Source organism: Melanostigma gelatinosum (assembly GCF_949748355.1).
Source record: "Melanostigma gelatinosum genome assembly, chromosome: 17".
NCBI lineage: Eukaryota > Metazoa > Chordata > Actinopteri > Perciformes > Zoarcidae > Melanostigma > Melanostigma gelatinosum.
The window spans coordinates 22,288,971-22,301,470 of record NC_136650.1 but is presented as its reverse complement, the minus strand read 5'-3'; the positions used below and the strand labels follow the sequence as shown (position 1 = coordinate 22,301,470).

Here is a 12,500-nt window from a genome sequence, read left to right as displayed (position 1 = left end):
AACGAGGCATCCTATAGAATAATCAAGTCATCTGTGGATCATCTGCCTTGTGTGTGCCTTGTGTGAGCCTCCTGTGTGTGCTTTACACATTACAGCACCATCTTGTGGTCAAATAGAACAAACCAAGAATAACATTTAAATTCAATTTCCAACGAATTGTATGAAAACGGAATAACAACAGTTGAACTTCACATGTAAGGAAAGTCTAGCTCTTCATTCACTCCATGTGTTGATGGTGTGTTTACTTTACTCCTTCATGTTTCAGGAGCAATGCATCCAGACTAACACCTCACTTACTGCTACAAGGAGAGGTCCTGACTCCTAAACAGTGCTGACATCGTTTGGTCTTTCCCATATGCATCAAGCCACAAGGACACTTCCACACATACACACTGGCGGTCAATAATGCATCCCTTTACAATACGGGGTGTCTGATCGAGTCGTATTGCTAAATCGAGCTTGTGAGTAACAAGGAGAATTAAGATTATCGTGGACTTCAAATCTGAAAGAATTGTCTGTAAGATTATTCTTTCTTCTCGTTTGCAAAAAGAGGCTTGTGTCTGAACTTTACATGGTTTTCATCGGAACTCAAGCCCTCGTTTCAAACTGGCCTTTGACCGGATTGACGTGACTACCAATGACTACTCTATAGAGAGGTAAAGTCCCGCCTCTTCCAGTGTCCATGGGATCTTATTTCTGCAAAAATATGTACGGCAGTCAACGGCGAGAGACAAATGTTTTTTTCGATACATTGTTTTCACAGTTTTATACTTCAACAGTTTTACTGCAAACTGCTAAATAGTCTGTTAAATGAACAAACATCATATGTGTAATTCACAGCACAATTCAAACAAGATCTAAAAATGTTCCCTCGTCGTTGACTGCTGTAACACGTTTAACCTCGGCCGGAGCGAGCCTTCGTCGGTTGTTTGGAGTGTTGAGAAATGGTTGGTGGAGATTTGGCCTGATGCGGTTTGGGAGAGGCTTAGCTGAGGATCCACTGCGGCTCCCGGGCCTTGCAGAACCCCCAAAATAAGCCTGTGTGCTGGTCGGCAAGATCGAGTGAGGATTTGTGGGTCTAAAGACGGCGTCGGATATGGCCGAACCGATGTTGGCCGGGTGTCTGCGGGAGGGCTGAACTTCTGGAATGGGAAACGAGAAAGCCATGGCATTGCGGTGGCCCAGACGCGAGCTGCATCGAGGACGCGCCCTTGGCGGACGGGTGTCGCAGCGTCATTTGATGATTGGGTCACCGACTGCTAGGTTGTCAGGAGTTTAAGGGATGGACTGCTGGGCCATCCGCGGCCCCACGTGATGGCTATGGCTACTATTGGTCCGATTTCGTAGCATGGGGGGAAACAACTTGGCATCTGCTTGCATGATCCGAGGCTGGTCTACGGCAAACGTCGTCCGTCATGGAAAAACCCCCCAAAGACGGCAGAGGGAGCGGCATCGTTGTTGGCCAATTGTGTGGGTCCATCGCTGGAAGCTTTTTTCTCTTTCTTCTTCTTCCTTTTCTCTCTTTCTTTCTCTCTTTCCTTCCTCTCTCTTCCTTTCTCTCTCTCTCTTCCTTCTTTCCTCTCTTCTTTTTCTCTCTCTGCGATTCGTTGTTGCTTGCTGCGTTCAGTGGTTGCGTTGTTGCGTTCAGTGGTTGCGTTGCTGCGTTCAGTGGTTGCGTTGTTGCGTTCAGTGGTTGCGTTGTTGCGTTTAGTGGTTGCATTGTTGCGCTTAGAGAGGGGGACAGCTTAGCGAGGGGGACAGAGACAAGAAGACCTGGCAACCCGGTGCCAGGAATCTGCCTAGTGGGAAGAGTATGCGTAGTTGGAAAAGCGGGATAGGGGAGGGGGACAGAGGAGAGGGAACCTGGCAACCCGGTGCCAGGAATCTGCACAGTAGGAAAAGCGGGATAGGGGAGGGGGATGGAGGAGAGGGAACCTGGCAACGGGCAGAAGACAGGTGGTGTAAGAGAACAGTAAAGGGACAGCTTAGAGGGGGGGGGACAGCTTAGAAAGGGGGACGGAGGAAAGAAGACCTGGCAACCCGGTGCCTAGGTACGGGCAGAAGACAGGTGGTGTAAGAGAACAGTGAAGGGACAGCTTAGAGGGGGGGGACAGCTTAGAAAGGGGGACAGAGGAAAGAAGACCTGGCAGCCCGGAACTTTGTGGGTTGGGGGGCGGAGTTTCGGGGGAGGCGGAGCCTCGGGGTGCGTGGTGGCGTCACGGTCGTTGGCGTCACGCAGGAGTGTTTGCATGTAGGTACGTTTTTTGTTTTTTTTCCCCTAACGTGACTTTGGGAAAGTTGTGAGGAGTTAGCAAGGTTTGCTTTGTTGCGTCGATGCTCTTAGGCGGACTGTGGTCGAGTTGGAGATCAGCTGGTGCGTCTTCGATCAGCTGGTGCGTCTTCGATGGGGGACCTGGCTGGAGCGTGGAGGGGTGGCGGCGGCGTCTTTCAGCGCTGCGTGCCGGCAGCCAGAGTCGTCGGAGGATCATTCCGAGCTGGTCTGGAGCGAGCGAAGAAGGAGAGAGCAGGATTTACGTTTCCGTTGTCTACGTCTGGAGGTAGCGGGTCTCCCTCTGCCACCGAGATGTGAGTTAAAGGAGGACGGCCGTGAGTCCGAATCTTCGCATTGTCAGATTCTGGCGGGTGGATGCAGCTGGTCGGCGAGGTGGAGATCGCGGGTTTGCTGCCCGGACCCTCTCGATGCGGTTGGCGGCGTCCTCTGCGTGGAGTTCCGGTTGCGCGTGCAGAAAACGTGAGTGTGCCGAGGCTTAGAGTGGGTCGGTATTTATAGGAGTGTGGCCGGAAGTGGGCGAGTGGCTGAGGTGTGGTCCTGCTCCTGAAATTCAGCTAAGTCTTATCTCCAATTAATACCAAGAACTCTCTTCCCTGACAAAAAGAGTTCGATACATGTTTATTTCACAGTTAAGAGCCTCTGGTTTGTTCTCTGTAGAGCAGTTGAGCGTGATTCAAAACCACCGATGCTGCTGTGAACGCCTCAAGCTGTGCGCAGCACACTGTGTGAACCTTTATCTGCAGTGGGTCAGTGCTGGCCTCTTGTAGAAGGAGTGGAATCACACAACACGGCAACCTCTGACTCCTTTAGTGAGCCGTGAACATGAATGTGTCTCAGAGGAGAAACTTCTAGTTAGAACATCGAGGTAGCAAGTCAACCGTCTCTTCAGACCCTCTTTTGGTAAATGAAAGTGTCCTTGAGCACTGAGGCTGTACTCATGGACAGATTATGAGATAATGGGCTCCTGGACACGGACATATAAAAGGCCCCTAACCCTACGTAAGAACAAGAGCCACGCATTCATATTTGTGGTCCTTTTGTAGTCATTTTGATCATCTTCGTAGTTGTTTTGCGTCTCTTTGTAGTGGTGTTGTGTGTCTTCTTGTTTGTTTTGTGTCTCTTTGTAGTTGTTTAGTTTCTCTTTAAGGTAATTTTGTATTTCTTTATAGCCGTTATGCATCTCTTGTGGTGGTTGTGTGTGTCTTTGTAATTGTTATGCATCTCTTGTGGTGGTTTTGTGTGTCTTCTTGTTTGTTATGCATCTCTTTGTAGTGGTTGTGTGTGTCTTTGTAATTGTTATGCATCTCTTTGTAGTGGTTGTGTGTGTCTTTGTAATTGTTATGCATCTCTTTGTAGTGGTTTTGTGTGTCTTTGTAATTGTTTTGTGTCTCTTTGTAGTGGTTTTGTGTGTCTTTGTAATTGTTATGCGTCTCTTTGTAGTGGTTTTGTGTATCTTCTTGTTTGTTATGCGTCTCTATGTAGTGGTTTTGTGTGTCTTTGTAATTGTTATGCATCTCTTGTGGTGGTTTTGTGTGTCTTCTTGTTTGTTATGCATCTCTTTGTAGTGGTTTTGTGTGTCTTCTTGTTTGTTATGCGTCTCTATGTAGTGGTTTTGTGTGTCTTTGTAATTGTTTTGCGTCTCTTTGTAGTGGTTTTGTGTGTCTTTGTAATTGTTATGCATCTCTTTGTAGTGGTTTTGTGTGTCTTCTTGTTTGTTATGCATCTCTTTGTAGTGGTTGTGTGTGTCTTTGTAATTGTTATGCGTCTCTTTGTAGTGGTTGTGTGTGTCTTTGTAATTGTTTTGTGTCTCTTTGTAGTGGTTTTGTGTGTCTTTGTAATTGTTATGCGTCTCTTTGTAGTGGTTTTGTTTGTCTTCTTGGTTGTTTTGCATCTCTTTGCACTATTTTTGTGTCTCTTCTTGGTTGTTTTGCATCCGGGCTCTTTTTGGTCGTTTTGAGTCTCTTTGTAGTTTTTTTGGATTTCTTTATTTACTTTTTTCTCTCTGTCTCTTTTTAGTCATGACATGTTTGAAGAAATGTCATCAGTAACTTCAAACAGAAGCACCGGCCCAGGGGCCCCCTAACCTGGGCCGGTGCCCAGTAGGTCTATGGCTGTGCTCTCCAAAGAGCTGCTGTTGAGCCTGACCTTTGACCTAAATTTTATTTTTGCTTATTGAATGCAGGTTTTTCCAACGTGCGGTCTGTGTTTTTTCTGCAGGTAGTGGTTGTGTTCTGTCTGTGGGGATCTGATGTCAGCAGAGCTTATGTTTTTCAAGCCAGTCGACCTGGAGAGGGAGGAGACAACCCACCACCTCACACTAAAGGTGAGAACCTTTGATTCAGGTCACATTACAGAGAATGCAGCTTTAAGACATGAAGCATCGGCTTCACTTTTCAGAAGCGGAGGTTGCTGGCTGGTTGGTAAGCCCTCTAAATGTGCCCAAGCACTGAAACATTGAGTTCGTAATGAGATGTCCCCTTTAAGACAGAAACAGATGAGTGCAGTATGTTTGCAGCAGTTGTGTCGAACTGTGCCCCCTCTCCTCCCTCCAGTCGTCTCAGAGTGGGTCAGCTCAGCGGGCTCCTGCAAGGGGAGGTGCTTTGAGCTGGAGGAGGCCAAACCTCCAGGATGCAGATGTGACAATCTGTGTAAAACCTACTACAGCTGCTGCTCCGACTTCGAAGAGCACTGCCTGAAAACAGGTCAGTCTGACGTCTCAATCACTTCTCCTGGTTTTACCTTCTTTGACACATGACTCAGGGAAAAGTAGGCTTCATTGCCTGTACTGCTTGATTGTTTAGCTGGACGCCACAAAAACAGCTTTGGTGGGAGTCACGGCCTTTGGCCAAGAAACAAGTTTTTGTTGTACTTTCTTGTATCTTTGAGGAGAAGCCTGCTGTTATTCTATATTTTCTTATCATCAACAAAGTCCATGAAAAGACTAAAACCAACAATGTGTTAGTCCGTCTCTCAGTAGTTTCTAACCTCCTCAGACAGAACCATCGGTTCCTCCATGAGATTCAAATCTTTAAAAGTTAACTAGAATTTAAAAAACAACGAAAATGCATTTTAATTTTATTTTGAAGGAAACTATTTTCTCGTTCCTACTTATAGTCCATAGAAGTCCATGTCAGGAGGTGGTCAGGGTGGATGTGTTGGTCAACACAGGACTCTCAACCACAGTCAGAGTTGACTCATTTTAATTTACTGAAATAATAAAACAAACAAACACATTTTAAGACGAGCCACGATGTTTGTACTAAACATAACTAAGTGGTAGTTTTGTTGCATTTTGTTTTGTTTCAATTTACAAAGTCATGTTTAGTTGTATAGTAAATGGAAAATGGACTTTCCCAACCACGAGAAGCGCTTTACGCTACATGTCATCATTCACCCATTCATACACTGATGCACTTCCCCACGGACTGGACGGCCGAGGATCGTTCCACAGATCGATGACCTCTCTCCCTCTGAGACACGGTTTATTTGCACGTACGTTGCTGCTGCTACTCCTTATGTTTCCTATGTTTTCTACTGAATCTGTTTGGAATACTACACGGTACTACGGTAGCTCCAGTACTCAGAAAGCTCGACCAACACAACATGATGAGTGCTTTCTGCTGTGGCGGATATAACATAAACAAAGGGCAACTGTCCTGGAGTTAACCACCACGTCAGTGTTCATCTGATGCTAATTTAGAGCTTGGCCGAGTGAAGACAATGAAACCGCGGTTTCATCTTGAAAACATTAAGCAAACAACAGTGGGGGCATTTTCCAAAAGAAGAAAATGAAATCATGAGCTCCTTGTGCTTTTATTGCTTTACTTAGAATCAAACCGACTTTGGGTGCCTGAGACTTATATCACAGTATTCATTCTTGATGTATTGGATGTTGTTGTTGAAGCAGGGCGATTGCAGTAATGACGTGATAGTGAACCTTCCTCCCTCCCGTGTCTCAGCGGGAGGTTTCGAGTGCACGCAGGATCGCTGTGGGGAGGAGAGGGATGCCGAGCACGCCTGCCGCTGCTCGGACGACTGCCTGGAGAGAGGAGACTGCTGCTCCAACTACAAGTCGCTCTGCAAAGGTACTCATCGGGATCCGTCCCAGAATAACAACGTATAAATAACTGAGGGTGAATGTGCATGAAAGACAGCCGGTCGTTACTCCTGTGCTGTTGTTTCCCACGTCAGGTGAGACTTCATGGGTGCATGGAGACTGTGAGGAGATCAAGAGCGCTGAATGTCCTGCAGGGTGAGTCTGGAACTGACCTCAAACTCAAAAGATGGCGTAATCTACTTATTTAGGTTTATTTTACTCAAGAGAAGGCCTTCGAAAACATGACAAAGTTACTTTGAACTGGACAGTGTAAGTAAAGCAGTCACAATAAATGAGTCCCCAATAAAATCAAATCATATAATAATACTTTTTGCTATTTTATATTCTGAGAACTGATTCAGCCTGCAAATTAGGAGCACTTCCATTGTTTTTTAACATATTACACAGTCAGCACCTGTGGATTTTGTGGATTTGATCTTTCCTTCTTTGTTCTTCTCAGCTTCATCCGTCCTCCGCTCATCATGCTGTCTGTCGACGGCTTCAGAGCCTCCTACCTGAAGAAGGGCAACTCCGTCATCCCCAACATAAACAAACTGAGTACGTCTCCTTTATTTCTTCTCGTGCTTTCGTTCCGAAAAGCAGTTGTAGAAGTATTTTTAAACATAAATCTATTCAATTCTATTCTGGCTTTTATAATTTGGAAAGCCTTAGAAAAAATAATTTCCCTTTACGATCAATTCAACTTTTCGCAATGACAAGTCAGGTCCGGCAAAATGGTGCGGTTCACGTCTGGAGCGGTTCACGTCTGGAGCGGTTCACGTCTGGAGAGGTTCACATCTGGAGCGGTTCACCTCTGGAGCGGTTCACCTCTGGAGCGGTTCACCTCTGGAGCGGTTCACATCTGGAGCGGTTCACCTCTGGAGCGGTTCACGTCTGGAGCGGTTCACGTCTGGAGCGGTTCACATCTGGAGCGGTTCACTTCTGGAGCGGTTCACCTCTGGAGCGGTTCACCTCTGGCGCGGTTCACATCTGGAGCGGTTCACCTCTGGAGCGGTTCACCTCTGGAGCGGTTCACGTCTGGAGCGGTTCACCTCTGGAGCGGTTCACGTCTGGAGCGGTTCACCTCTGGCGCGGTTCACATCTGGAGCGGTTCACCTCTGGAGCGGTTCACCTCTGGAGCGGTTCACCTCTGAAGCGGTTCACGTCTGGAGCGGTTCACGTCTGGAGCGGTTCACCTCTGGAGCGGTTCACCTCTGAAGCGGTTCACGTCTGGAGCGGTTCACGTCTGGAGCGGTTCACGTCTGGAGCGGTTCACCTCTGGAGCGGTTCACCTCTGGAGCGGTTCACCTCTGGAGCGGTTCACCTCTGGAGCGGTTCACCTCTGGAGCGGTTCACCTCTGGAGCGGTTCACCTCTGGGGCGGTTCACGTCTGGGGCGGTTCACCTCTGGAGCGGTTCACGTCTGGGGCGGTTCACCTCTGGAGCGGTTCACCTCTGGAGCGGTTCACGTCTGGGGCGGTTCACCTCTGGGGCGGTTCACGTCTGGAGCGGTTCACCTCTGGAGCGGTTCACGTCTGGAGCGGTTCACGTCTGGAGCGGTTCACCTCTGGAGCGGTTCACGTCTGGAGCGGTTCACATCTGGAGCAGTTCACCTCTGGAGTGGAGCTGCGTGGGCAACCGATCATAAGTGACTGACGGAAAATGGAAAATGCAGTTGCTCGCTCACTGGAGAAAGTCTTCTCTCATCTATTTGACCTCCTGCGTCACCCATCTGTCCCCCCGTCAGGGACAAGAGACAAAAGGAACAACAACACATAAGTGAAGAGACTTTCAAACACGAGGGACACCACATGCTAACGACTAACTGACCAGATAAAGGAGCTGGGAACAAACACTCGCCAACTCATGTTTCATCTCCCCTCGTCCCAGATCTGATCCATCTTCTTGTCTCCTCATCCTGATGAAAGCACAATGACGCTTGGAGATATTTCCCAGACGAGCTGAGACCCAGTAGTTCGCTCTCTTTCTCTATTCTCTTTGATTTAGTGCTGAAAGTATGTTTTTATGAAGTTTAATACTGAAAAGCTTCCATTTCTTTCCTCTTAGGAAAGTGTGGAACGTCAGCCCCCTACATGCGACCAGTCTACCCATCAAAGACTTTCCCAAATCTCTACACTCTAGTCACAGTAAGTGACCTGCGTAACGTCTCTCTATACGTCTGTTGAGGTCCTTCATCCTGAATATTTAACATATTAACTGCAGCGACGTCTCTCTTTGCAGGGCCTGTACCCAGAGTCCCATGGGATCGTGGGGAACACCATGCACGACCCCGTGTTCAACGCCACCTTCAGCCTGCGCACCAGAGAGAAGCTGAACCACCGCTGGTGGGGCGGACAGCCCGTGAGTTAACGCTAGATACCAGCTTGTGATTGGATGGGAGTCACATCAAACTTGCACCGAGTTAGCGATCACTTCCTGCACGTCACTCACTGGGATGATTATAGTTTCGACCCAACTGAGACTTTTGTAAGTCTGATCACAAGTTTCATATCCTGGAGGTTCATAGAGAAATATCCATCCTTTGTACAACACTGAGTCTCCAGCAGATACTGTATATAATTAGCTAGCATGGCATGGACACCGCGATGTGGTCTCAGGAGCAGAGGTGTGGCCCTTCAGCAGAGTGCTAACACATTCCCTTTCTGTTTGACAGATCTGGATCACAGCAGAGGAGCACGGAGTGAAAGCAGCCTCTTTCTTCTGGCCTTGGTACTTAAGTTAGTACTGGAATATTTTGAACGCAGCGCTGCACTGGTAACTTACGAAAACCTCAAAGAGGCTGTGGGTACTTTAGGAGGAAAGGAGTATGGGTTACTGTCTGTTTAAGTAGTCCGTGTTTTAGTCAATGTGTGTAATATACAGTATACAGTACTGCACAGTGTGTATTCAGGGAAGTCTTCAGTCCCGGTGGATCTTGCACTGTAGCTCATTTAATTATGATAATAAGCTGAACTCTTGATATGTTGGAGAATTGAAGCCTTTATACACACTGATCTTTTTTACTGTAGATGATTACAGATATAAGTTTGAGCAAAACAAAGATTAGAAATGTAATTGCCAATTACATAATTGCTTTACTTCGCGGGTCGTTAAAACAGACAAGCACAGAGATGTTCTTCAACACACCAAAGCCTGCGGCCATGTTCACACTGACGAGGATCAACCTGAATACACAGCGTACATGTTCACATACACGATTCAGATTCTTTAAAAAATAACCAAAGCAGACTGAAGCTGAGACTTCAAAAATAATAGCACTATTCATTTTGTAAAAAATGAAATAATGGGTAAATAACAAAAGCTATTTAAGTACATTTTTCAATCATGCCATTGGTCTGAGGGAAAAGTAAATGAGTCGTACACATTATGGAGATCAATGGCAACATGTGCTCAAAAGATCCTTATTAAACATTTAAAGCCGCTTTTTCTCTTCACTTCACCGCAGCGACAGCAGAGACGGAGCTGTTTCAGAAAACATTAGCATGTCGATGACATACTCATCACGGGGGAAACGTCCTGAGACGGACGGACTGACAATGGCTCCAAATACTCACAAGACTCGGGACAATAGCCCCACACACTCAGTCACAACAGAGGCCATTGACCACTCAAACGCCAGCTGGTTGAGGCGCTGAGCAAAAATCACTCAAACCAAGAATAAAAGGAGCGAGACAAAGTGGTAGAAAAGAAAGATCAGATCCCCTTCGCCCCTTATTGTCACCAGCAAGTCAAGTATCCAAATACACACGGGACTGTGAAGAATCTGTCGCTGCGTCTTCTTTCTTGACCTCCTACTTCTTACTCCCTTTGTTTCCAGGGTGATTCCTCTAGAGAGGAGGATTCTGACCATCCTTCACTGGCTGCAGCTGCCCGATGATGAGAGGTATATTGTTTGAGACATGAATGCACTTGTTAAAAGTTGTTTTTTATTATCCGGTGGTCTTGTAAACGTGGGTCTTTCTTTTGGACCAAACGTTGACTTGCAGTAGCAGGAAACAGCTCAGGTGGAACTAATAACATAAGTGTTGGCTCAGTTCCAATGAAGTGGCCCAATAAGTCAAGATAACACAATATACACAACCTAAATGGAATGCAGCCGTTACTATGTATTACGGGTTAATTAGTTACAGCCCAAAGGCGCAGAACTCTATATTGAGTTTGTGTCAGTTTGTAATTATTTGTTGTCTGCAATTCCTGTGAGCTGGAACGAGCTAGAAACAGGAAACTTGGCCCAATAACTGTAAATGATGTGCAAGTGCTTCCCAAGGAACATGACTCCAATCAGCCACATGGTGGCGCTGTGATTAAAGCCCCCAGAATTAGATTTTGGAATGGCCACACCCTTCACACTTCACGCCTCACAAGTTCGATTGACTTGAAATTAGACACGCATGTCCAGCACAATGGGCTCTGAACAACCGTTCATCAATCATCACATCATTTTCAGAATATGTCCACAAGAGTACCTGAAAAATACCCTGAAAGTTTCACTCAAATCGACTACTGGGGGAAGCTACAAATGTTATATTAGTCATACTGATATTAGTTATTGAACAAAATGTCTGGCGTGAGGAAGGTACAGTGTTTTGATGTTGTCTAATGTACCATTTGGTTATAGTTATTTTTGTTAACTTCATTTCAAAACAGTCTTTAAGTTGAACTCAGTGACTGTGGTTATTTAGTTTGAGCCAGTTCATGATGAACAAGTTGTAGTCTATGCAGCAATACTGAACATATTCATTCCTTAGAATTTATCTCTGTAATTTCTGATGAGTTAATCCTCATGTGTATGTATTTTTAAATGACTTGTATTATATGTCACACATGTTAGAAGTGGTGAGGGTTTTATATTCAGTCAGTCGTGTCAGTGAGTCGTTCAGTGTCTCTTAAAGACTTGAAGATGAAGTCAGTGAAGCGGTCACGAGCTGATCTGCGTTTCTGAGTTCAGCGTGAGTCTCGGCGAGATGCTCAGCAAAGAGTTGTATCTTGTTTACTCATCACGGTGACCTCACAATGCTCTCATACTGGATGATGTGTTGTGTCTTTAGACCGTATGTTTTCGGCGTCCACTCGGAGCAGCCCGATACCTTCGGACATCGACTGGGACCGCTCAGCAGTGAGGTGAGCACTAGTGGACTCAGAGGGGGCGACGTACCCCCTTGGTGTGCCCATGACTGAACAGAATGCAGTAAAAGTGCCCATAAAGACGTCCTTATGGCAGATACAAGATTATGAAGTGCTTTCTAGGGGCCCCTCCAGTAGAGGAAACATGATATAGTGCTATATCTTAGATGACCTTAAAATTGAGAAGACACGCTGCAGTGCTTTATAGGCTGCCCTACATGCAACTTTATGCGCACTAGTCAGACAGCTTGAGTCCACCACTGGAGGTGATCGAGACGCCTGAGGGTGGACAAGTGACTGAAAGTGTGAGGCAGCAGCTGTGCTTCATTGCATCATGAAATTAGAAAGTATATATCTTCATAATGTCTTCATTTATCCCGTCTGCAGCTGGATAACCCTCTGAGGGAGATCGATAACATCATTGGTCACCTGATGAACGGTCTGAAGCAGATGAACCTGCATCGCTGTGTCAACATCATCATCGTAGGAGACCATGGTATGACCGCCATATCGTCACTGGTCTTACACGTCTTTTCTTGAGTTAAACCTGGACAGTCAGTTTAAACAAAAGAACTCGAACCCTTCAACAGAAATAGTCGACAACTGTTGAAAGTGAGGCCTTTCGATTTTCCATAGTAACTGGGACAAAAACTCCTCTGGTTGTATAGAAGTCTATAGAAAATGACTCTACTTCTCTCTTGATTTATTACCTCAGTAAACATTGTAAACATGAGTTTATGTCTCAATCTCTAGTTCCAAGTATTCTTCAATACAGCATGATGTTCATTTAGTACATTATGCTCCATTTAGAGTCACACAGACCATAAAGCAGGGGATGCTTTAGGGCGGGGCTCTACGTCTCTACGTCACTACTCCACAATCCAAATATGGTCACTTCTGTTCACTGGTTGCAAAAAGCCAAGATGGCGACGGCCAAATCGGCGAATTTGAGGCTTCAAAACTCTAC

The 12,500-nt window shown here is 46.2% G+C and overlaps 1 protein-coding gene across 1 annotated transcript in view; it reads left to right on the top strand.

Annotated features, from left to right (window-relative positions):
• enpp2l (ectonucleotide pyrophosphatase/phosphodiesterase 2-like) overlaps positions 1 to 12,500 on the top strand; it is a 33,042-nt gene that overhangs the window by 1,792 nt on the left and 18,750 nt on the right. The window contains 12 exon segments of the mRNA XM_079288050.1: positions 4,511 to 4,616; positions 4,846 to 4,995; positions 6,253 to 6,378; positions 6,485 to 6,545; positions 6,850 to 6,947; positions 8,456 to 8,535; positions 8,630 to 8,749; positions 9,063 to 9,118; positions 10,227 to 10,292; positions 11,458 to 11,530; positions 11,921 to 12,051; positions 12,053 to 12,087. Coding sequence (XP_079144176.1) covers positions 4,511 to 4,616; positions 4,846 to 4,995; positions 6,253 to 6,378; positions 6,485 to 6,545; positions 6,850 to 6,947; positions 8,456 to 8,535; positions 8,630 to 8,749; positions 9,063 to 9,118; positions 10,227 to 10,292; positions 11,458 to 11,530; positions 11,921 to 12,051; positions 12,053 to 12,087 — 1,102 coding nt within the window.